Source organism: Fistularia commersonii, chromosome 17, assembly GCF_037954325.1.
Source record: "Fistularia commersonii isolate RoL2024-O1a breed Wild chromosome 17, RoL_Fcom_v1.0, whole genome shotgun sequence".
Taxonomy (NCBI): domain Eukaryota; kingdom Metazoa; phylum Chordata; class Actinopteri; order Syngnathiformes; family Fistulariidae; genus Fistularia; species Fistularia commersonii.
Genome location: NC_141300.1, coordinates 5,046,119 through 5,068,490, shown reverse-complemented (window position 1 = coordinate 5,068,490; position 22,372 = coordinate 5,046,119). Strand labels below are relative to the sequence as shown.

At 43.5% G+C, this 22,372-nt stretch overlaps 1 protein-coding gene across 2 annotated transcripts in view; it reads left to right on the top strand.

Annotated features, from left to right (window-relative positions):
• abtb3b (ankyrin repeat and BTB domain containing 3b) overlaps nt 1–22,372 on the top strand; it is a 77,118-nt gene that overhangs the window by 27,123 nt on the left and 27,623 nt on the right. For both annotated transcript variants that reach the window (XM_086163467.1, XM_086163466.1), the window contains exon 2: nt 18,769–18,954. In XM_086163467.1, coding sequence (XP_086019593.1) covers nt 18,769–18,954 — 186 coding nt within the window. The remainder of the gene's footprint in view (nt 1–18,768; nt 18,955–22,372) is intronic.

Sequence of the window (22,372 nt, the reverse complement as noted above, 5' to 3'; positions counted from 1 at the left end):
CCGGTCCAACAGGACAAATCTAAATTGAAGGTTTTCAGTATGGCGGGGTTCACGTCTATCCCGCCTCCGCCCGCAGGAGCATGTCACGCGTACGAAGAAATTACACAATTTTCACTCCACAAGTATTTTCTACTTTCATTTCTGGCAGGTAAACCCTGCTGAAAGTGGGCAAGCGGCCACTTTCACTTTGCTGCATTCACTGACGTTAATAGCGTGAGCAGGAATGAGCCGCCGCCGGTGCGGACAAACACCGCAGACGTTGTGCAATTCAGGCCTGTCATCCCGGCCTCGAACTTACATTAGCAATTCTGGTTTTCCATTAAATTCAAATATTGGTTTTATCATATTTGCCACTGGAAACGACGGTACGCATCACTACGTCACCTCCATGCATCCTCCCCCCCAGCCTCTTTTTCCCCTCCCGCCTGTGCACACCGCTGATGTGGAAGGAAATCCCACTCCCTCGTGTTTATTTCAGACGTACATCTCAGCATGTTTTTCTCCTCTTCAGCCGGGGCGGGAAGATGCTGCTGTGTCAGCTGCCGGGGCCGAAAAGCGATACATTACATTGCATCCATTATAGCTGGTTAAAGTGTAATTACGTGTCATGTGACTTAAACTGACTCAACCAGGCTTTCTATATTTTACAACGAGAAAAAAAAGCAGAGATGATTAAAAAAAAAGTGGATAATGAATAATCACCAGTCGTAACTTGATCTTGTGCTCCGATCCGGATAGTTCTTTTCATAAAAAATGCATGAGGCCGTATAGAAATTTGTGTCACGAACTTCATGATCCATGCGTCGCGTGGTAAATGGTTTCTGAAAGACTGGGAAATACTTAGCGTGTATTTTTAGGGTAAACATGTGATGCCGATCTGCCGGCGGCCCGTAAAGGCTGTGAAAAATAAGGCAGGGCTGATGAACGAGAAGGTCTGGCGGGCAGGAGTTAGGTGTATAACGGTGTTAATGCCACAGTGTGGGGTGTAATTGCACGTCGGTGGAGAAAAAGGGCAGAAAAAGACACGTGTACGTTCCTGCTGATTACAACTGGAGCTGATAAATGTCCATGGCCACCGCAATGCAAATGTGAACGGAGACTAGTGGAATATTTTTGTAATCGTGTTTTAGCATTCATCCATTCATTATCAATACCGCAAATCCTTGTGGGGGCGCTGGAGTTTATCCCAGCCGTCAATGGGCGAGAGGTGGGGTTCAGCCCGGACCGGTCGCCAGACGATCACAGAGCCACATATAGAAACATACAGGACTGTCTCCGAAAATTAGAATTTTGTAATAAAGTTCTTTATCTTCTGTAATGCAATTAAAAAAAAAAAAAAAACTTTTTCATGATATTCTAATATTTTGAGATAGGATTTTTGAGTTTTCTTAAGATGTAAGCCATAATCAGCAATTTTAAAATAATAAAAGGCTTGCAATATTTCAGTTGATTTGTAATGAATCCAGAATGTATGACATTTTTGTCTTTGTAATTACATTACAGAAGATAAAGAACCTTATCACAATATTCTAATTTTCGGAGACAGTCCTATAGATCCATTCACTGTCTCATTCACAGGTCTGGGCAATTAAGTCTCAAATGAACCTCCTGCATGGTCTTGGTCTGTTGGGAGGAAACCAGGCAAAACCCGTGCACAACATGCAAACTTGGGTTTGATTCCGAATTCAGGCCTCTCTGTGTGGAGTTTGTTTATTTTCTCCGTGCCCGCGTAGGTTTCCTCCCACTGTCCAAAAACATGCAGTAGGATTCTGGAGACTGACAACCAATCCAGGGTGAAACCCGCCTTCCACCCAATGGGATGGACTTCAGTCCCCCTACATCCTGACTAAAGGATAAGTGGTACAGAATGGTAATGGTAATGAATGACTGTATCATTCATATTTTTCTTTTTTCTCTTTGAATGAAGCTAAGAAAAAAAAACACATGTTTAAGGACATTGTTGGCGGATGGATGTTCATTTTACAGCACATTACACCCCTTCTCAGTCAGACTGTGAACCTAATTCGTGTGCCAAACAAGTGCCTTCTTGACTCATATTCCCTCTCCAGTAAACCAAAGAAAACTGAAGTGAAAAGCTCAACATTTGAAAGGAAGTGAAATGTAAGACACTTCATGTAGTTTTTTTTTTCTTATGTAATGTCCCCGGAGTTTCCCACGCAATAGACGTTGTCTGTTCCCAGACGCCGAACGAGTACGATGTTTCACTTTAACTTCCAGATAAATGTGAGACGGATTTGACTGCTAAACTCGATGAGCAGTTGGAATGCATTTCTGCAGAATGTGGATGCAGTTGCAATGTTTTCGACTCGACTAGAAATTCCGTTTCGGCCACGTTTTCTCCTTAGAGTCGTTTTTTTTTAAATGATTTCTCACAATGAATCTAATAAAACTCTTGACAAAACATGACAACATGTTTTGCTCAGGTTAGCCAGAGAGTCAGTATAAAATGCTGGCATCCGCGTTGGCTAAATCATGGTTACCATCACGGCAGAGATGAAGGGTGGTTTTCTTTTTTCTACGACGTAGTTTGGCTTCAATGCAGCACTCGACTGAGGATAGACACACTCTTTCAGAAGACGCCACGGGTCCCCTCATATCCCATTTGTTTAGTTTTCACATCAGACAGTTTGTACCAGACAGGGTCCTCACTATGAGCTTCAGAGAATGAAAAAATAAAAATAAATAGAAAGGAACGCAGTGGGGCTCATGGACCGATAGAACTACAAGTAGTTTAAAACTGAAAGGAAACATCATCAGATTGAAGGAAGATAGTATGGAATGATGCCCGCTTTGGCTCCTGGTAAAAGATACAGTAATGTATCAGTGACAAAGTGAGGCAGAACTAATGAGATACTGTAGTGATGCTGCAGTCAAAGGCCCGGGTTCATGGGGACGAATAATAACCAAAGTAAAGGAAGATTAATTGCAATACCTTGAGAAAATGATGATGTGTGGTTTATAAATAGTGGCATTGAGGAAAATACATGAGGCTGGAGGTAGCAGAGATGGAGGTGTGAAGTTCTCTCTGGGAGGGAGGAAGATGGGTGGGATCAGGAATGAGCCCATCAGAGGGATAGCACACCTTAGATGGTTTGTAAATGAGACCAGAGAAGCGTGACCGAGATGATTTGGTTATGTACGGAGATGGGAGAGTGAATATATTGGAAGAAGGATGCTGAGGTTGGAAGTGCGAGGCAGGAGGTCGAGACCAGAGGAAATGGAGATGGAGGGAGGTTAGTTGGTGTGAGAGAGGAGGATGAAGAGAATAGGGTTACATGGAGGAAAATCATTTGCCATGGTGACCCCTGAAGGGAGCAGCCAAAAGGAAAGTATTATTATTATTATTATTATTATCATTATGGTTATTATTATTATTACTATTATTATTATTATTATTATCATTATTATTATAATCATCATTATTATTATTATTATTATTATTATTATTGTCATTAATAATAATAATCTTGGTCATCATAACAATAATAATTATTAGCAAGAAACATATGTTATTATTGTTGTTGAACAACAACAATAATAACGATAACAATAATGATAATAAAAAATATTATTGTTACATATAAAAAGCATATCAAATAAGTGAAATACAACTCCATTTGTCTTTTTAATGATCTATTTATTTTTTTGTGAGGCCCCAACATTCAAACTGCATGAGTGGCTGTAGTCGAACATCTGGCCCGTGCAGTAGCTGATGGTTTGTTAAAGATTCTTTAAGCCTTTGACCCCAGCTGAGCTTTTTTGTTTGACATGACAAATAGTCACAATGACAAAAAGACAGGAGGCAGATCTGGAGCTCGCAGAGATGAAGATGAAGGTTCTCTTTGGGAGTGACCAGGATGGATAGGATCAGGAATGAGTCTATCAGAGGAACAGCACATGTTAGATGTTTTGGAGAGAAGGTTAGAGAAGCCAGACTGAGATGGTTGGCTCATGTAAAGAGGAGGGAGAGTAAATATATTGGTGGACGGATTCTGCAATTGGAGCTGCGAGGTAGGAGGTCTAGAGGAAGACCAAAGGGAAGATTTATGGGCTTAGTGAGAGAGGATATGAAGGTAGTTTATGTGAGAAAGGAGGATACAGAGAATAGGGTTAGATGGGGAAGGTTTATTCGCTGTGGCGACCCCTGAAGGGAAAAGCCGGAAGAAGAAGAAGAAGATCACACCTATGGAAAAGTTGCAGTGACTTCTTCCTAAAGGATGTGATATAATTGGTCTATACGTCAGGAACATGTGGTTGACGGTCACTGACATATTTAAAGGATGTTGTCACTGTCTTACATCCAAGACTTTGACATGTCTCGAGGGCAGAGGGGTTTGCGCCACCCTGCATAAAGGTAGCTAATGTGACATGGCGTGACATGATTCGCTCAGACCACTACCACACTTCCATCTTCATTTTACGTGAAAGGAGTCAAAGGACGATTAGCGACCTTGTGCGTAGACATGTAGGGAAATGTCCAGCAATGCGGAAAACACACCAATGCTTATAGAGGGATCTCCTACGCTCAGAGGCATGTCATCAGAGTGGCACGCTCCGCTGTCGCCCTGCACATGCAAGCACAGACACGCGCTTCCATCAAAACATAAACACAAGCCCACGAAGACTGACTGTTGGAGAAAATGAAAAGAAAATAAGTTCTCAAATCCAGCGACGGGGGGGTCACTTTGAAGTACCCTGAGAATCTAACCTGTGGCCAAGTGTTTTTGAGAAGTCCAGAGGGCAAACTTCAGTTTGAGGCGTCAGTCCTCTATTCATACTCCCACCCTTGATCAAGACCTTGGCTGTAATATGCCTTGCAGTCAAGTCAGCATTATATAATGCATGTGAGAGTGCCTGTTGTGAAAACAGAAGAGACTGCTCTTAATGGCTTAAGGGCTAAGTGACACAAACAGAGAAAATCAATTATGAGACCCATTACTTGCGAATATCACATAGCATAACGTAAATGAAGAAGTGAGGCTCGATTCAGCAAACAAAGGAAACCTGTTCTTGTTCTCGCCGTCATGTTTTTGCCGCAACAGTGTTGACAGTCTGTTATTAAAACGTGATACTCTGGTGGTTATTTCTGCTCTCATTGCACTGAACAAGACACAGGACTCATAAGTTTGGCACCAAGCTTATAAATCCATAAATTCTCATGTCATTTCTCCACTTGCTGCAATTAAAACCGGCTCCTTGAACTCATCATGCATGAAAATGCTCGTCTCGCTTGTCGGCAGTCCTTCCACCTCCCGTGGTCAGATACCTACAAGACCAGCAGGGGTTCAAATATGAAAATATGTCCTCCCCTACTTGTTTACTTTATTTTGATCTAATTTTGATATTCAATTATTTACTTTTACCTGTTTTCATTCATTCATTATCTATACCACTTGCCCTGTCATGGAGGGGCTGCAGCTCATCTCAGCTGTCATTGGGCGATTGGCGGGGTTCACCCTCGACAGGTCCCCAGTCGATCGCACGTTTCGAGAAAAACAACCATTCGCTCTCCCGTTCACGTCTGAGCAATTTAGGTTTCCAATTAATGCGCCGAACATTTTTGGACTGGAGAACTGGTTTGTGGAACCCACGCAGACACGGGGAGAACTTGAAACTGTACACAGAAAGGCAACAAACCCGGGATCTTTTTGCTGTGAAAAAGAAGCACTAGCTACTGCGCCAACGTGCCGCCCTTTTACCTTTTATATCTACTACGTAATCATAATTACCGTAATAATACTCTAGTACTGTAATAATACTGTCAGTCAATGTCACTCTTTGACTTTCATCACAACCATTAAACTTAAACCTATACTGCCGACACCCCTCATCCCCCCCGTCCCCTGGCTGGCAAAGTAAAAACAAGAAAACGTCAAAGGGTCTCATCATGACATTTTTTTGGAGGGATTTGTTTGTGTGTGTGTGTGTGAATTCCTGCCAAATTAATAAACACATAACCACATGACTGAGGTTCATTTGCACATATATGCATATTAATACACACATCCATGTTTAAGAATAAGAATAAGAATAAGAATAAGAATAAGAATAAGAATAAGAATAAGAATAAGAATAAGAACAACTTTATTTATCTCAAAGGAAATTGTTGTGCCAGAGTTTCAAGTAAAAACATAACAATATTAAATAATAGTAGAAAGGAGGGAGAATAAGAAATACAAATAAAACCATAAAGTGTCAAAGTCAAGGCTATAAATTGTTTTAAGGTCTTAAAATGTACAAAGATTAGAATATTCCCTTCTGCTGAAGGAAGAGGAATTAAAAAGTACATGTACTGTATTTGCATACATACATGCATGTTCAATCTTCAATGCAATACTTTTTAATTTTATATGTTCTATTAGGAGCCGGCAGAACATTCGGAAAACAAGTTCAAATGTAACAGTCATTCCGGATCATGCTCCGTTTAGTTCACACATCCACCTCTTTGCGAGGGACTCGTGAATATTAAGCGAGCGGAACAACTCTGTCCACTAAGAGCAGTGCCTGTTAATGCAGTGGAGATGTTTTTGCTGGTGGACGCGCCAAAAAATGTCGTGTTTAAAGACACAGGGATCCGGAGCAGACCTTTACGTTTCCCAAACTTAGGACGGCTGCCGGGCTTCAAAGTCAGACCCTCTTCCCACCATGACGAAACTTTGGATATTCTCAGAAGATTGGACTTTACTTTTTAAAAGGTCATATTTTAATCTACGCTATTCGAGGTTGGCCGCTTTCCCGTTCTGGCTACACAGCCAAATTCATTAGGCTGCAAAGATGAGGTGCCACAGTCAACCAAGCGGAAAAATAACTTGCGCTAGCCGAGGCTGGGTGGGTCCGGCCCGGGTTAGGCCGGGACCCTGCAGTGCCCGGGGCGGCCTGGGACTAAGCCACCCATTAATTACCGCTAATGAGTCAAATCATCAGTGTCCCGATGATGATAGACTGCGGAGCGCCTTCGTCGCGGGGTTGAAACACTACGATGGGACAACCGTGGAGGACGGTTGATGAAGATGAATAATCGGCAAAAGGGGACAAATGAACAAATATAATGGTTTCCCTGTTTAATGACCTGCTTTGCATTTATATAACAGATCTACTGGTTATTTATTTCAAAAACCGCAGTCACATAAGTGCAAACTGCGCTTTTGAATGACTTCAGTATCCGTGTTTTGCTGTTTTAACCTCTCTGAGCCCCGCCTCATGAGCCCGGCCGAACACTGGCGTCGCCCGTTTCAACAATGACTCCCTTCTTGCACTTTTATTCCTGGCGTGCGTCGCGCATTACTCTGCAAAGTAAAGCGCGATTGGAGGGGGGTGTCAGGGTGGAGAGGATGGGGTGTGGTGGTGGTGGTGGTGGTGGTGGTGGGGGTATGCGCATGTAACCATGGATGTGTGTATTTGTGCGCGGGATTGCGCGATTCCAGTTGCGTACACATTCCGGCTCCACGCCTGTGGGTGTGTGGATTTGAAGAGGGTGCTGCCAGCTCGCCCGCCTGCCAGCCAGCCTTCCCCACCCTCTGTGCGTCTCACAGCAGAGCCAGTATGCTGAGGGAAACGCTGGGAAAAGATGAGGGGGAGAGCCTGGAGGTGCGGGAGGGAAACCCAGCCTCCTTGCCTTTTGCCTTCCACAGTCGAGTGAAGTCAGTCGGGCAGACCCTCTCAATGCCGTACCTTCTTTGTTTGTGATCAGGCCGTGTTTGAAACCCATTAGAGTGATTTACATGTTTGTTTATTCAGCTACAAAGAAAAGGCCGCTACTCTGGTTTTCTATATTGTTCTCGAAATGTGTGTCAGAGGACATGCTTTCCGAGAGAAGAGCCGTTTACGGGGGATTCAACGCTTGGGATTCGGGGCAAATTTGCAGAGTGTGTAACCACCGAGCCAGTTTTTTTTCTCCCCCTAAACGTGATTTTAATCACTCGCTTTGCAAAAGCAACAAAGAGGACACTGTTTCTGGTTTCCTCCTTTTCCATTGAAAGCAACAGACTTCATCATCATCCTTGCCATCATTTTTTTTTTTTTTTTACAGCGCTATATGCGAACGAACGCTTATCCGATACACTGCGGGCCCGCATCATCAAAGTGACAGGGAAATTTTGCTAACGGTGACCCAGCGCGATGAAAGTCACCCCTCGGCGGAGGTGTCGGTGTACCGGGAAGCAACGGGGAAGCAGCACACGGCCCCCAGGCCTCATTATTCTCTGCCAGGCATGGCCCACTTCCAGTCAGTGTGTATTCCACATGCAGCCACTTTGCAGAGTCAGAATGATAGATTACGCCAGGTAAGTTAAACAATTACAGAGCAATTTCTAGACCGATGTGTCATAAACTCCCCCCCACCAGTCTGCCATACCGATATCACTCAGGGAGGGGCAATGAATCAAAATCACGAAAAAAAAAACAACCCAAGTTAGATGTGGAGGAAAGATCCTCCGCACACATATATGAAGGTGTATAAAAATACCAAACTGTCAACTTTGCCACTCATGGGTAATTTAGCAGAAAAATGTATATTTGCTACATTACAAGGTCAAAAAAGGCCAATTTACTTTTCTCCCCTTGAATTTATATGTATATGAATTTCCTATTTCACAAATGTATGTAACAGACTTGAGACATCTCCCACTTCACTATAAAATCCATTATCATGCATTAGGTTTCAAGATGAGAAAAATGTCTGATGAATGCCGGACCAGGACCGTCTTCAAAATATGTCCCCCCCCTCTTCTTAGCCCCTGCCGTGCGTCATTCTGCGCAGCAAAGCACAAGCATCAACACCGAAAAATAAGAAGGGAAAACATATTTTTGCCCCGAGGGCGGACTTGAAGAATTACTGTGCTGTGGATACTTTGTTGATGATATTTGTTTGTTTGTCAGCAAAATAGTTTTTAATGCTGTTTGAAACCGTGCCTTATAGCTTGTGGAAATAAATAAACGAATGTGCAAAGAGAGGATATCAACACTATGATGGAAAATGCACATCTATTGTTCACCGGCTGATTTGTATGAATACATAAATAAGGAAAGAGGAGGGGCATCCCACCTTCAGGTTGGGCAGGACGTTGTAATGAAGATGAGTGACAGCTGACTTATCCGCCTGCAGCTCGCTGAGCAGGCCGTCACTCAGGGAGCAAACGTAGAGCGAGAGAGCAGGGCACGCGCCTGATGGGACTTTGCAGTGACGCACAAACCGGCAGGGGTCTGGTGTCTGCTGGGATGGCAGCGGTTATCAGATTATTTTCGCCAGTTTGCAGACACGGGACTCCTGGGAGGAGGATGGGGGAGAATTGAGATTTATTTTATTCTCGGATTCGACATTGCATGTGGATCTTTACCGTTTAGGATTTATCGTAGAAATGGCGACAGGGAATTGGTCATACACGCATCTACCATGACAACATTTTAATAGATAACGCTGTTTACATTGATGAATATTGTTACAGATGTAATTAGAAAACACACTGGAATGCGTTGTATTCCTCTTTTTTACACAAAACTCTAATGAAATGAATAGTTCTTAAAAATGGCTATTTTAATCAACCTTTTATCCCCATCCTGTTGGGTTGAAATTATTTAGCTACAGATTATATTCATATTCAGCTATAAAGGGTCTGTGGGTGGAGTAGACATGAGGAACCGCAGTTTTAGTAAACACTGTATAAAGAATTTGCTTAATGTGGAGGGAGAAAGATTGAAAAGGGTTCTGACTTTCATTGGAAATTAAATTTGGGGAAAAGAAGAATAGCAGTGTCCTCTAGAGTAATTTGATATGGTTCAATTTTTAGTGCAAGCCATTCATTTTTTTTATTACAGGATAGAAAACAAAAAAAAACATTGAATATGACAAGTTATTCTTATCGGACTGAACCGTCCACCCGTTACAACCAATTTCCATTTTCAGACCGGCATTTCCACTATTAACGATTTCTGTCGTGGATGGAGAGAGGATGGGGATCCGTAAGGCAGCAATAAGCTGCAGGCAGAAGCTCGAGGTCCTGGAGAGTCACTGCAATTTAAAACAAAAGCAGGGAACGGGAGCGGACACAAAAAGCAAAAGTTAGTGTGGTAAAATAAGAATAGAACACGAGACGTATAATAACGTGGAGACCAGAAGAAGCAACACGGAGGTAATCTGACAAGGACTCCAGACAGAACTAATGTGCAAAACAAATTATTCAAGGCGGTGGCGGGGATACGGTGAGCTGATTGGACGCCCACTTTTGTCTTTGACTAATTATCTGACTTGTAAAGACAACGAAGGCCCGGGAATTCAAACAAGACTCAAGGTTCAAGGATTGCACAAGAAATCAAGTGACAGCGGCTCTTCACACCCGGAGAGGAATGTGCGTGACACACAAGTGAAATTTGTAGTAATAAGACAGCCGGGGTTGTCGAGGGAAGAAAAGAAGTCAGGTCGAAACATGAACTAAGAAGTCCTGGAGATTGGGTTTCATTTCTCCCTGATCAATTAGACCAACTTGTCCACCTGAATCTGACACCGTTCTGGGTCGCCGGTGATGCAGCGGCAAGGATGTGAAACCTCATTTTGAATAAACCTTCAGCGATATTCGAATTCCAAAGCGATCGGTGCGTTAAATGGATTCACGGCAGCCAAAATACATCTGTGTCGCTTTTGCGGCAGCGCCTACGGTGCCATTTCTCCTCATTGACTCCCACTTGCCGACGGCTTGACAGTGCTGCGTTTGATTGTAACTCAGAAATTCCACTGCCCTGCCAGGGAGAAAAAAAACTGGGGAATAGTTTCTCAACCTTTACTTTCTTACTTATAGCCATTTCACGAAAGCTGCACTTATCTTTTAGAAAAATATACTGTTTAAAACATGTAGAGGTTGGAGATCAGTTTCCACACCCGACCATAAATAAATGCAACATTAGCTCCGCCCTTGGCGCTGTATGAGCATATCTGATTTTTTTTTCTGCAAACCACAGTTTCATGTCATTGTGCCAGACCAGAATCTGTCAACTCAGCTCAGTAAAGTGGGCGGCGCCCAGGTTTGGACCCAGGCACAGCCATTATGAGAACAAGTTATTTTGTAAAAAAAAAAAAAAGGTCCCGCTTCGCCCTTTACAACCTGAACGCTCACCGCTTTGGACTGCAACGCCTCACATAGTCATCAATCATCAGTCCATTTAATTTCCTTTTTAAACTTTTGCCCAGAACACTGAATCATCCTCCTCTCCATGTGCAAAGTGGTATTCAGTTCATAATTCTATCGTTTGGAATCTTTTCATTTTTAAGAGGCGTTTTACCGAAGTGCCCATCCCAGTGTTAGTGCAACGGACTTCCAAGGTTCTCCAAAAAAATGAAAAAAAAAAAAAAAAAAAAAAACGGAACAAAAAGCATGCAAAGCAGAACCTTTGAAAATAGTTGGCTAAACCGAATCAACAGCTCGTAAGAGCGTGTTTTCTTTGGCGCCGAAATCCCATACCTCACACACACACACACACACACACACACCCTTCCGTCACTTTCCCTGTTCAACTCAGACTTAACCATTCCAATTAGAATGAACTGCTTCGTCTAACCTTCCTCATTTTTATTCTGCTGGTTTTTCAGGTCTGAAAAAGGTCCCCCGGTGTTTATCGTGGCTTCACATGATGTCATCTCTAAAGTCCCAGAGGAAAAATATCCCTGCTCTCGTTTTATGACATTAGTCTTATCCTTTAATTATCTCATTGCCCTCAGTGTTAAATGAGCAATTACATCAGGACATTGTTGCATTTAGCAAGGGTGCAGGGCCACATAGACCAAAACAGCTTTCCTATAATTCACAGTGACTCTGCCCTTGATTTTGTTATAATGCACCAGACCGCACAAACCCACTTTTCGTCTTTTACTCTACATATCGGATAACGTGATTTTAAGGGAGGACACGCTGCCGCGTTCAAAGACTCTCCCTAAAGCTGGTAGAAAGGTAGAGCCGGGTGAACAGAGAGATTACGGCTCAGTGACTTCGGATGTTTCCCCCCGCTGCCGCTGATTGCCAGTATTGTCTGGAAAGCGTCCTGCGGGAAGTGTGCGACTCAAGGATATTACATGCAGACTTATTACCCTTGACAACAGAAATGAGATGAAAAGAAAGAAATAATAGCAAGAGAGCCGCTACCTCGGGGCAGAATAACACAGAGCCTGCAGGGAGCCTGCCTCCCCTCTGATTGGAGAGGATTATGTAATTCCAGTTGTGCCCTTGTCGTGCACCGGCCCGCCCGTCACAAGAGCTGTTTGTGTGTGGTCTGTTATCTGCTAATGAATTGGATACTATATATTACATTTTACTTTATGGTACAGCTGTCTTCCTCTTTAGCATCGTTTCCCCGCAAGCGGCTTTTTCCGAGACTCCAGCTGACATCTCATTTTGGTCCTCGTCAAGCGTCTCTCAGTATTAGCTAACCCAAGCTTATTACCTCTGCACCGGGTCTTATTACCGAGGCAGACTGGCTGTCTGTCCCGTTTTATAACTCAACTTGTGATAACAATAACGGACTTGATCTAGGTTTTAATACGCCGATAAGATCTGAAGGTTTGCGTCAGTTTCAAAGTAATGACTTTGCCTGAGGAACACATGGGTGGATCAGTGGATCCAGCGGTATATTTTATTTACGAACGCTAACCTTTAAAATTATTGCTCACATTAAACGTGGTTTTTATGTATTCCAATTTGGATCTGCAGTGATATGATAATACTATTTCTAAACATCGCTAATGGACTAATTATATATACTAATTATAGTATGCAGAAATGAAGGCATTGCAGGAGGATAGGATTAGGAATGAGCCAATCAGAGGGAGATAGGTCATGTTCTTGTTCTGGTGAGAGTGAAAGATGCTGAGGTTGGAACTGCCGGGTTGAAGATCCTGAAGAAGGCTGAAGAGGAGATTTATGGTTGTAGTGAAAGAGGACGTGAAGTTAGTAACGATGAGAGAAGAAGATGTAGAGAATAGTCAGATGGAGTGAGGCGATTGGCTGTGGCAACCCCCTGAAGGGACAAGAATCCATAGAAACTCCAAAATAATGATCCAAGTGACCCTTTTGACCGCTTATAACATTAATAAAGCAAAGACTTGACCCAATAAAGCAAAGACTTGACTCAAGTTAATACAAGTCTTCTTCCTTGTTAGGCAATTTTATGCTCACTTTACGTATGCAAAAGTCCCATTCGAATGTTGTCAAAAGTCACTGCTCAAATACTTCCCATACTTAATTTGTGTTGCCACGGGTTCCGGGCAACACATCCACGAGAGGGCGGTGCGGAGGTCAGAGTTCACGTCCGAGCCTCGAGTTCTGCGTTTCGCTTCGGACAATAGGAAGAGACACGAAAAGGGCGTGTGGCCAGAGAAATCCTCTTCCTGCTTCTACCGATACCGTGTTGTGCTCTCTCTTCCTTTCGGACTTTGCATTTGAGCGTTCTGTGCAACACTGCCCCCCTCGACTTCTAGTCTAGTTGGCCACTTATCTGCAAGCTCCCGAAAACATGCACAATTATCCAATTCATTAGAAATGAACACAAAGGACAGATTGAAGGCTCCAACCGTACGCATCTGCACATTCAATGCAGAGCTCCAATGTGTGATCTCATTCCTGGTTTTGTTGCAAATCACAGGGTTTTGCTTGTATTTCCAACGAGCAGACGCACATTAGCACTTATTTGTATTTTCTGTCCGTTGAGCGAATTCAGAGGTGCTTTTAGCTCTCCTCCAAGAGAGTGGATGCCAGGGATGTGATTAACCGGACCTGGTTTGAGTATCCATCTTCGGGGAGTGTCCTTCATCAGGCTGTCTTTGGCAGCTTCTTGGCAGCTTCATGAATCTGAGCCCAACTCGGTCCAGCATCGGGTCAATAAATTCATTTCTGCATTTATTTTGACTCAGAGGTTTAGACCGGGGGAAACATTGGGTTTGACAAACATGCAGAGGGTTCCTCTGACTTGTGATCTGAACTCCGAAATAACCCGACAAACCCGCAGTCACAATGAGTTTCCTCCGGTGGTTTACTCATGCTTGTGCAAGACCACCCCGGGAGGCATTCTGACGGTCGGCCTCAGCGCTTTCAGACAACAAGAGATTTAAGACCACGCGCTGGAAGTGCAGCATTCGGACACATTCCGTTTCGTGTTGATGCGTTTGATGTGCCACGAAGAATTTTCAATTAAGAGTCATTTTCTGGCCTCGTGTCTCCATTCATGTCAGCTCACTTCAGCGGTGGGAAACACAACTCGTTGGCAGTTCATCCAGCGGCTTCTCTCTGCCCCACTTTCTTAATTTCAGCTGACGTTTACACATGTGCACGTGTTTTTTTTTCATGCAACTCCTAGTTGTCCTACTTATACCCCTGTAGCTGCACAGGACTCGCCCATTAAGGACTTGTGGCCGCCTCAGACCGACTTGTGGTTACCTGAGAAGCCGACGGGGAACCTCCGGAGGTCGGTTGTCGACCCGACCGTGCCAACCATTCTTTCTAAAATACAGTTTTTGGTTTCATATTTGCACCTTTCTTGAAAGCGACAGGAATGTATGAAGCAGCCGAAGGGGGAGGAGAGGCATTCTAACACATTAGAACACATGTCACTACTCTGTTGCTCACTACGTTTCCCCCTACAATCACCCGCTCAGATGCATATGGTCGCCATCTGGCCTCGTAGAGCCGAACGAGAGCCAAGAGTGGGGCAGAGGCACGGCGATCTATGTACAGTAACAACATAGTTAACCCTTTAGCGTCCGTTTGTGGGACTTCCCCCGGTTTGCCTTCCTCTCCGTGGTTTCATTATGAATCATCGTCACGATTCGCGAATGCGTCGCCGAACCTTAAGAATTAGCCTGATTAAAGCTTTCTTACTTTGCAGCTTATCTGTGAGTGAAAGCCACATCCAATCTTCAACCCCCCCAACCCGCCAGCTACCGGATCCACTGTGTGTTTAAGGAAGTGCACTTTTCCACGCATCCCTCCAAAATAGATTTAAGTGCAGGGTAGTACGATCATCGAGGTCAGCATTCCTGCGCCCCAGTCTAGTCATCCCGTAGATAAGCCACGGTGGGTCTGAGCAGTGGCAGATTGACAAGCGGACTTGAAGAAGAGAAGTCGAAGTCCAAATCAAAGTTCGACGTCGAAAAGTTGCAGGCAAATATTTTTACATATTTTAACTGAGATTAAATAGCCAGTCGAGATTCGGGTTGTGTTTAACACCCCTAATACTCAAATGAGTGATTTGGGAAGTGATCTTGTATTTGTTTTTGTTTTTTTTTCTGCAAGTTATTTTTTTCTGCATGAGGAGAAAGTGCTGGCCCAGGTCACGTACTGGATCTTTTCTGTCTGGCTGCCTATCACATAAAATGACTAAGGTGCATTCACTGGCATCTTAATGGGAGTCCTGTACGTATTACTTCTTCTCCGCTGACAGTGTCTTGCCTGGAGCATTACGCGGTTTGCACTCCACTCCTCTCTTCTCCTCTCCTCTCTCCTTTCTTCACCGTATGGCCCACAGGAGCTACGCCATCCGGCATAGTTACATTTCCGATTACAAACCTCAAGTCTTGCGGAGCATTTTTAACAACACGAGTTCCCATGGCGCAGAGAGAGTTGTTCAAGTCACCGGCTAGCATGCAAGAGCTCCATCACCCCCTCCACCCTCCCCACCTCCCCCGGGGCTGGACAGTGTCATGCATTAGGACGTGGAGAGCCACTGAGTCACCTTGCCTTAGACCATTCTGAGAGCGTCGGGTGCTTCGCTGTCAGCTGGTGCTGCTCTTTCTGTTATAACCCTGGACTGGCAGTAAGAACCAGGGCACTTGAAAAGCTTGAACGTGGTTTTCGAAGAATTATTGAATCGTTGGCCTTTTTCATCTTGAGCGCCAATGAAATGAATGACTTTTCGTTTGATGGGTTCTCGCAGACCGACTAAAACTGGAGATGTGAATGCCATTGTTGATGTTAAACTTTATTTTTAGATAATGAGGCTTGGGGTTTGAGACAGATGTCCAGATATTTAGAAGTGGACAATTTGCCCAAAAGTTATTGGTTGATTATATATGGGATGTTAGAAATGGTTGAATCACTGTTCTAATCCACACCAGTTTAGGTGTCCGCCCTAAAATTGCTGTTGGTTGCTGTTGTCGCCTCTCAGGCGACGTGTCAAACATGGCTGTAGTAATGCTCAGCAGAATACTCACACGACAAAAGGGATTTAACAGACGAACAACCACAAAGCACGGCTGTTTAGTGAATTAATTTGCATTATTGTTGTGTAAATCAGGGTATAGAAGGACACTACAAAACTGAAATCGTTGCAAAGCTGTGATTGTACCAAACAAAACGCTGGGCTCCATCAAAAGGCCAGTGGAGTGTAAAGAAATAATCTATTTACTCATCATCTTCAATTATTTGTTGTATTTGGGAAATTCTGGGGATGCGGAAAAAGCTCTAGATTAATGACTCATACATCAATCTTTCAAAAACACACTTTTCAACTGACAGCTGCCCACTGAGCAAAACTACACCATGACATTTCTCAATAAATTACTTATTGAACGTTGTTAAATACAACAAATCTGTACTTATTTCAAAGCGAAATCGATAGATGTCGTCGTCATTCCCGATTAGACGTCACAGGAGCGGACAATTTTCAACTAACACCTGCAGCAGAAGGACAGCTTTGGTTTTAAGTAAATTATCCGGGTAACCTTGACTGATTGTCATGTTGAACTCAGTAAAATGGATGCCACTAAAAAAGTGCTTTACACTGGATTATATTCACCCATTCACACACACACTCATGCACGATTGGTGGTCTAGGGCGCTAACCATACCAACTATTCTTATTTTATTGCACATTTTTGGTGTCTTGCTCCCCGCAAATACATAAACATATCTATTTAGTCATTGTGAGCTAGAGGTTAGATTTTTAAGTTGTTTTTTTTTTCCTTTTTCGGGGATCTCATTGACAGAGGGGAGAACTGATGCGTCCAGTCACTTACAGGGCTGCTGGCATGCTGAGGTTCAGGATGTGGTCTGTTAAGCCCGCGGTTACACATTAAATATGCTTCTGACACTGGCTTATAATTAGGCGAGGACAACATTGTGGTAATTGCAGATGGGTTTCCTGGAGTGTGAGTGACCTGACTACCGGCAAGATTGGGGAAAACGCTGTGAAAACACTGCAAGAACAGGGTCGAAGGTGTTTCGGAGAAGTTCTCCCGCAGAAACAGAAGGAAAAGCGAGGGTTCTTACTATCTGTATTCGCTGCACCGCCGACGCCTGGTAGATTAGAACCAGAGCTATCGTGGAAACCTGACACCCCGGCAGCAGACGGCTGTGTTTTCCTGTTCTTCGCTCCGGGGTCTATGCAGGTGGTTCATGGGTTCCCCCTGTCACCAAAGACAAAGGGGGAAGTGACATCATGCCGGCTGCTCAGCGGGCGGCGGGCTTTTGTATTTACAAGTTAAATAAGTGTGACTTATTCCCAAGAAATCTATAAGGCGGCTTCCTTCCGGCCGCGGAGAATGGAGAAAGTCACCTTTGGCGTCGGCAGTTCTCGCGCATTAATTCGGCAGCTTAACGTGAGAGAGAGACCAATAAATCCAAAGCTACTTTTTTTTTTTTTTTGTGGTGATTAGGGGCTAAGTGGGGAGTCGCTGCTTTTAGACATTTCATATTCTGACACCTTGCATGGAGTCAGGAGGCAGCAGTGCATGAAAGAATGACAAAAGACAAATGGAGGGAAGGTGTACTCAGGGAGTAGTAACACTTAGTGAATAATAAGATTGTTTGAAATATTAGCCATTATTTCCCCTGGGAAGGTTCTTTGACGAATGTCAAATGGGTTTTATAACCCATTTCTGTTTAACCACCCCCCCCCAAAAAAAAAAAAAAATTTCACCAACACATTTCTGATAAAAAGTCAAGTCAAGTCTAATTTCATTAATAAAACACAAATCATAGCACAGTTTGTCTCATGATACGTTCCATGTTAAGCAGATCTGGGCCACACTCTTTAAAATGATTGACAGAAACACCACATTGTCCACGAGCGTGCACTTTGTGACAGTGGCAAGGAAAAAAAAAACGTCTTTTACTATCCAGAAACCGTGGACAGATCCCAGCTCGTTGCGGTCGGCCTTCTGTCTCGACTGGTCGGTGTACAAAGAGAGAGCAGAGGTGAAGGACAGAGGCAGAAAGCAAGGATGTGATAGAGACAGAGGGGATATGAGGGTTGTGAGGGACAGGCATGAAGGATCTCTTATAATAACAGTGATGCTGACAGTTACATGGTAATAGCTGAAATGATATATATTCATACATATTATCTGTCCATTATCTGCCACTTATTGTCGCGGGGGGATGCTGGAGCTGTCATCGGGCAAGAAGCGGGGTACACCCTGGACTGGTGGCCAGTCAATCGCAGGGCCACATAAACAGACAACCTTTCACTCACTCATTCGGGCAATTTTCCCGATTTTTCCAATTAACCTGCTGCATGAGGAAACCGGAGAACCCGGAGGAAACCCACACAGACACAAGGAGAACATGCAAACGCCACACTGAAAGGTCTCCTTGTTGCAATCAAACAAGGGTCCTTCCTTTTTTTATTTTCAAAGTGAGGCAAAACGATAGAGTTGTTAAGTTGGCTTGAGGATCACCATTCCCAAAGAAAATCTTCGTGTTCGTCTCAACAAACATTTGTTTTTAATTTAATTTCTAGCTAATGTGCCTCCTCTGTGTCCGTCTCTCTCAGGTGTGCTCAGCCTTCCTGAGGGACTGAGTCTTCTCAGGGAGCAGCAGCAGCAGCAGCAGCAGCAGCAGCAGCAGCAGCAGCAGAGGGCCGGGAAGAGTGGCGACGGAAACACCTTCAACCAGTCCGAGCTGCGCTCTATCGAACAGTGCTTACTGGCCACTCGAGTGGGCAGCATCTCCGAACTCAGTGAGTGACGAGTGTGTGTTTGTGTGAGAGAGAGACGTGGTCTCATTGAAAATGGCTGAAAAGCCTATAAATGATAGTCTGATGGTTTTATTAGCTGATGTCATTTCAGCTTCTAATAATAACCAAAAATGTGGAAGCCTGTCCTTCAATCCGATACCTCATTATTTTCATCAATCAATTCCCCGCCAAGCTCCAATAGCGCACTCTTTTTGATTTTGACGGACAAAGCGTAGATGAAGCGACGTGACGGTATTTCATGTCTAAAATAAAATGTGCAGCGTGCACGGCTAGGGTCTGGAGGGGAGTCGGGCATCGCAGCGGCGGAATCAGCAGCTTTGGTTTGACATTGAAATCTGACATTGAAGTCAGATGACAAATAATAGAGAAATAATCAGAGGCTTAGGTGTTCTCTCCTAAACCGGAGGTCACCTTCACATTTGTAGAGGATGCCATCGAAGAGTACACAATCTTAATGTGCTCATTAATTGCGCTCCAAATGTTGTCCTGCTGTTTCTGTAAATGAGTGTTTTGATTATTTCATTATTCAGCAGTGCTCGTCGGGAGCTGCATTAAACCGCTATGACTCAGTGGAAGTTGCGCTGTCAGTGTCAGAGCTTAAATAATGATTTCAGTTTTCAAGTTTGATGGAGCCCGTGAGAGAGAAGCTGAACATCTGTCCGCGCACAACGCGCTCATTAATCAAACAATAATGAACCCGGGATCGCTTTCTGTCAGTGTTTACACATCGGCGCTTGAGACAGGTTATAGGTATTTATTTATATTGTGAGTACTGATTCTGCATGAGGTGAAGAAATGCGATCAAAGCAGGTTGGAACAGGTGGAGAAAAGTGTCAGGGGTAAATCTGTGATTAGAGTTTCAGCTAGAATGAAAGGAAAGGTGTACAAGACGGCGGTGGGACCTGCGATGCTGTACGGCTAAGAGACATTGGCATCAAGGAAAAGACAGGAAGCAGAGCTGGACGTAGCAGAGATGAAGACGTCGAGACTCTCTCCGGGAGTGAGGAGGATGGATGGGAGTGAGTCCATCAGAGGGACGGCACATGTTAGATGTTTCGGAGATAAAGTCAGACTGATATGGTTTGGTCATATACAGAGGAGGGATAGTGAATATATTGGTAGAAGGATGCTCAGGTTGAAACTGGCAGGCAGGAGGTCTATAGGAAGTCCAAGGAGGAGATTTATGGATAGAGTGAAAGAGGAAATGAAGTTAGTTGGTGTGAGCAAAGAAAATAAAAGGAATAAGGTTAGATGGAAGAGTTTGATTTGCCTTGGTGACCCCTGAAGGGAGCAGCCAGAAGGAAGAGAAGAGTGCTGACTCTCTACATTGGTGCATTCAGTTTTTCCAAGAGTGATGTCACATAATCAAGGCTTATATCAACTCAATAGACTTTTAATTTTTTTAATCTTTTTGGAATTGGGGGAGTAACATACTGTTAAGAGTGAACGAATCTTCTGCTGCCAGCCGAGCCGTGCTGAGCGTCAGACTTCATTTTTTCTCATTTGATTGAATCAGATAAAATCATAACTTTCTCCGAAAGGGGAACAAGAGTCCGTTTAGCTGAATGAGATTTCATTTTTCTCAAAGCCTTTGTTTCGCTCTCCTCAGAGGACACGTTTTTGAGTGACGCTGTGTTAACTGACCAGTAGATATATAAATAAATCGTTCACTGAAGCGCGGATGTGCATCCTAAAGGGACCGCTCAACAAAAATAACCCCTGCTTTTGATTATTAGAGCAGGGGTTAAAGTTCCTGGGACTGTTGTCATTGTGCAGACGTGTCGAGTGAAAGCTGAGGAAAAAAAATTCTGGGGTGTAAACCCTTATTATCTGAACAAATGCCAGGCCGGTGTGTTTTTCTAGAGCTATATTGGAGGGTGCGCAGCCTCGGAGCCTCGTCAGTCAGCCGTCCATGTTATATTGATGAGTTCAGTCAAGGACTCATTCTGTGTTGTTTACAGTGCAAACACTCTGAGATCGGCGGATGGATAATAGCGCAGCTTAGGAGTAGTAATGTGGTAATGTTATCTGTTGGCGAAGAGAATTCCATTAATAACTATAGGAGTCGCAGACAGACGCACTCCTTGGACTGGGAAAAAAAAATGAATAATTGAAGAAGGCGGAATAGCCGGGGGTAATTACGCTATCAGGCTGTCACGAAGTGTTTTCGATGCAGCAAGATGGGAAACTGAGGCGAATGAAAGATGGGAAGGCTGGGCGATAATATTAATGAGTATGATTTTTCAAAAATATGCTCAACACACCAAAATGGGCGATGGTGCCACGACGAAATTGGTGTCGTGATCAGGGAGCATCTTTTCAAATGGCATTTGCACGCCGTTTCGAGGTTCGGCGATGATTCGCCTCTTTGTATTTTCTCATCTGCCAAAATGCCAGATTTGCATAGTTGAACTCAAAGGACCACAAATAGTTATTAGCTCAGTTGGCGTGTGTCATTATCTCTCCGCCGCTCTGAAGCAAATCCTGTTTCAAGTGTGCTCAACACCTTTGTTTGTGCAGCTCAGTGTGTTTACGAATCAGCTAATTGTAGTTCCTGATCTGTCCAAGATACGATACTGAACTGCCTTTCGCCAATTTGCAAATCTGATGAAACTGATAAAATGAAAGGAGGTGAACTTGATTTTTTGAAGTTTGGTGATATATTGATTACTATTCCTAGTAAAGCCACTGACAGGAGATTGTATTGTTGACATTTTTATTTTTATGACTAAGCTAATTTAGCGAGCTCAGGCTACAAACACACGTGCAGATTTTATACAGCTCCCATCTCAGTTGTCTGTGCAAGACATATCTTTCCTGCACTCTTAAATGTTGTACCAGATATCTTGGGCCAAAGACAGATCGATGGCTGGAATCCAAAACCTCCTATCTGCAAATTTTTCTATTTTGGGGTTTTTGCATTGAATGGTGAGAAATGGGATGGCTCCGCATTTTCAGTCTATCTGCATGAAAATCCCGCCTTTTCTTTTGACATAAATGTCACATGACAAAACTCCTATTTGCACAATGAAGCAGAAAAAATGAGGAAAAAAACACTTATCTGCATCATCAGTGGTAAAAATACATGCTATGTATTTTTAAATTATAACATAGAAACATAGTCTGTGAACAATAGAATATTCTTGAATATCTTTAACAAAGACCATACTATAATCAAGTGTAATGTTTTTTTCATTTCCTGAAAAAGGTGTTTTTTCCAGATAAGAGGTTTTGCATTCTTGCCATCGATATTCAAGATGGTTGAAAAAACGCTTTTAATCCTGAAGAAAAATTAAGTGTTTACCAGTTACAATACGTTGCTTGCCTCCACATAAACCAGCAAGAGACTGTGATATAATTGATTCAGAAGTTTCAAAGTTCTCAAATCACAAGTGATTTC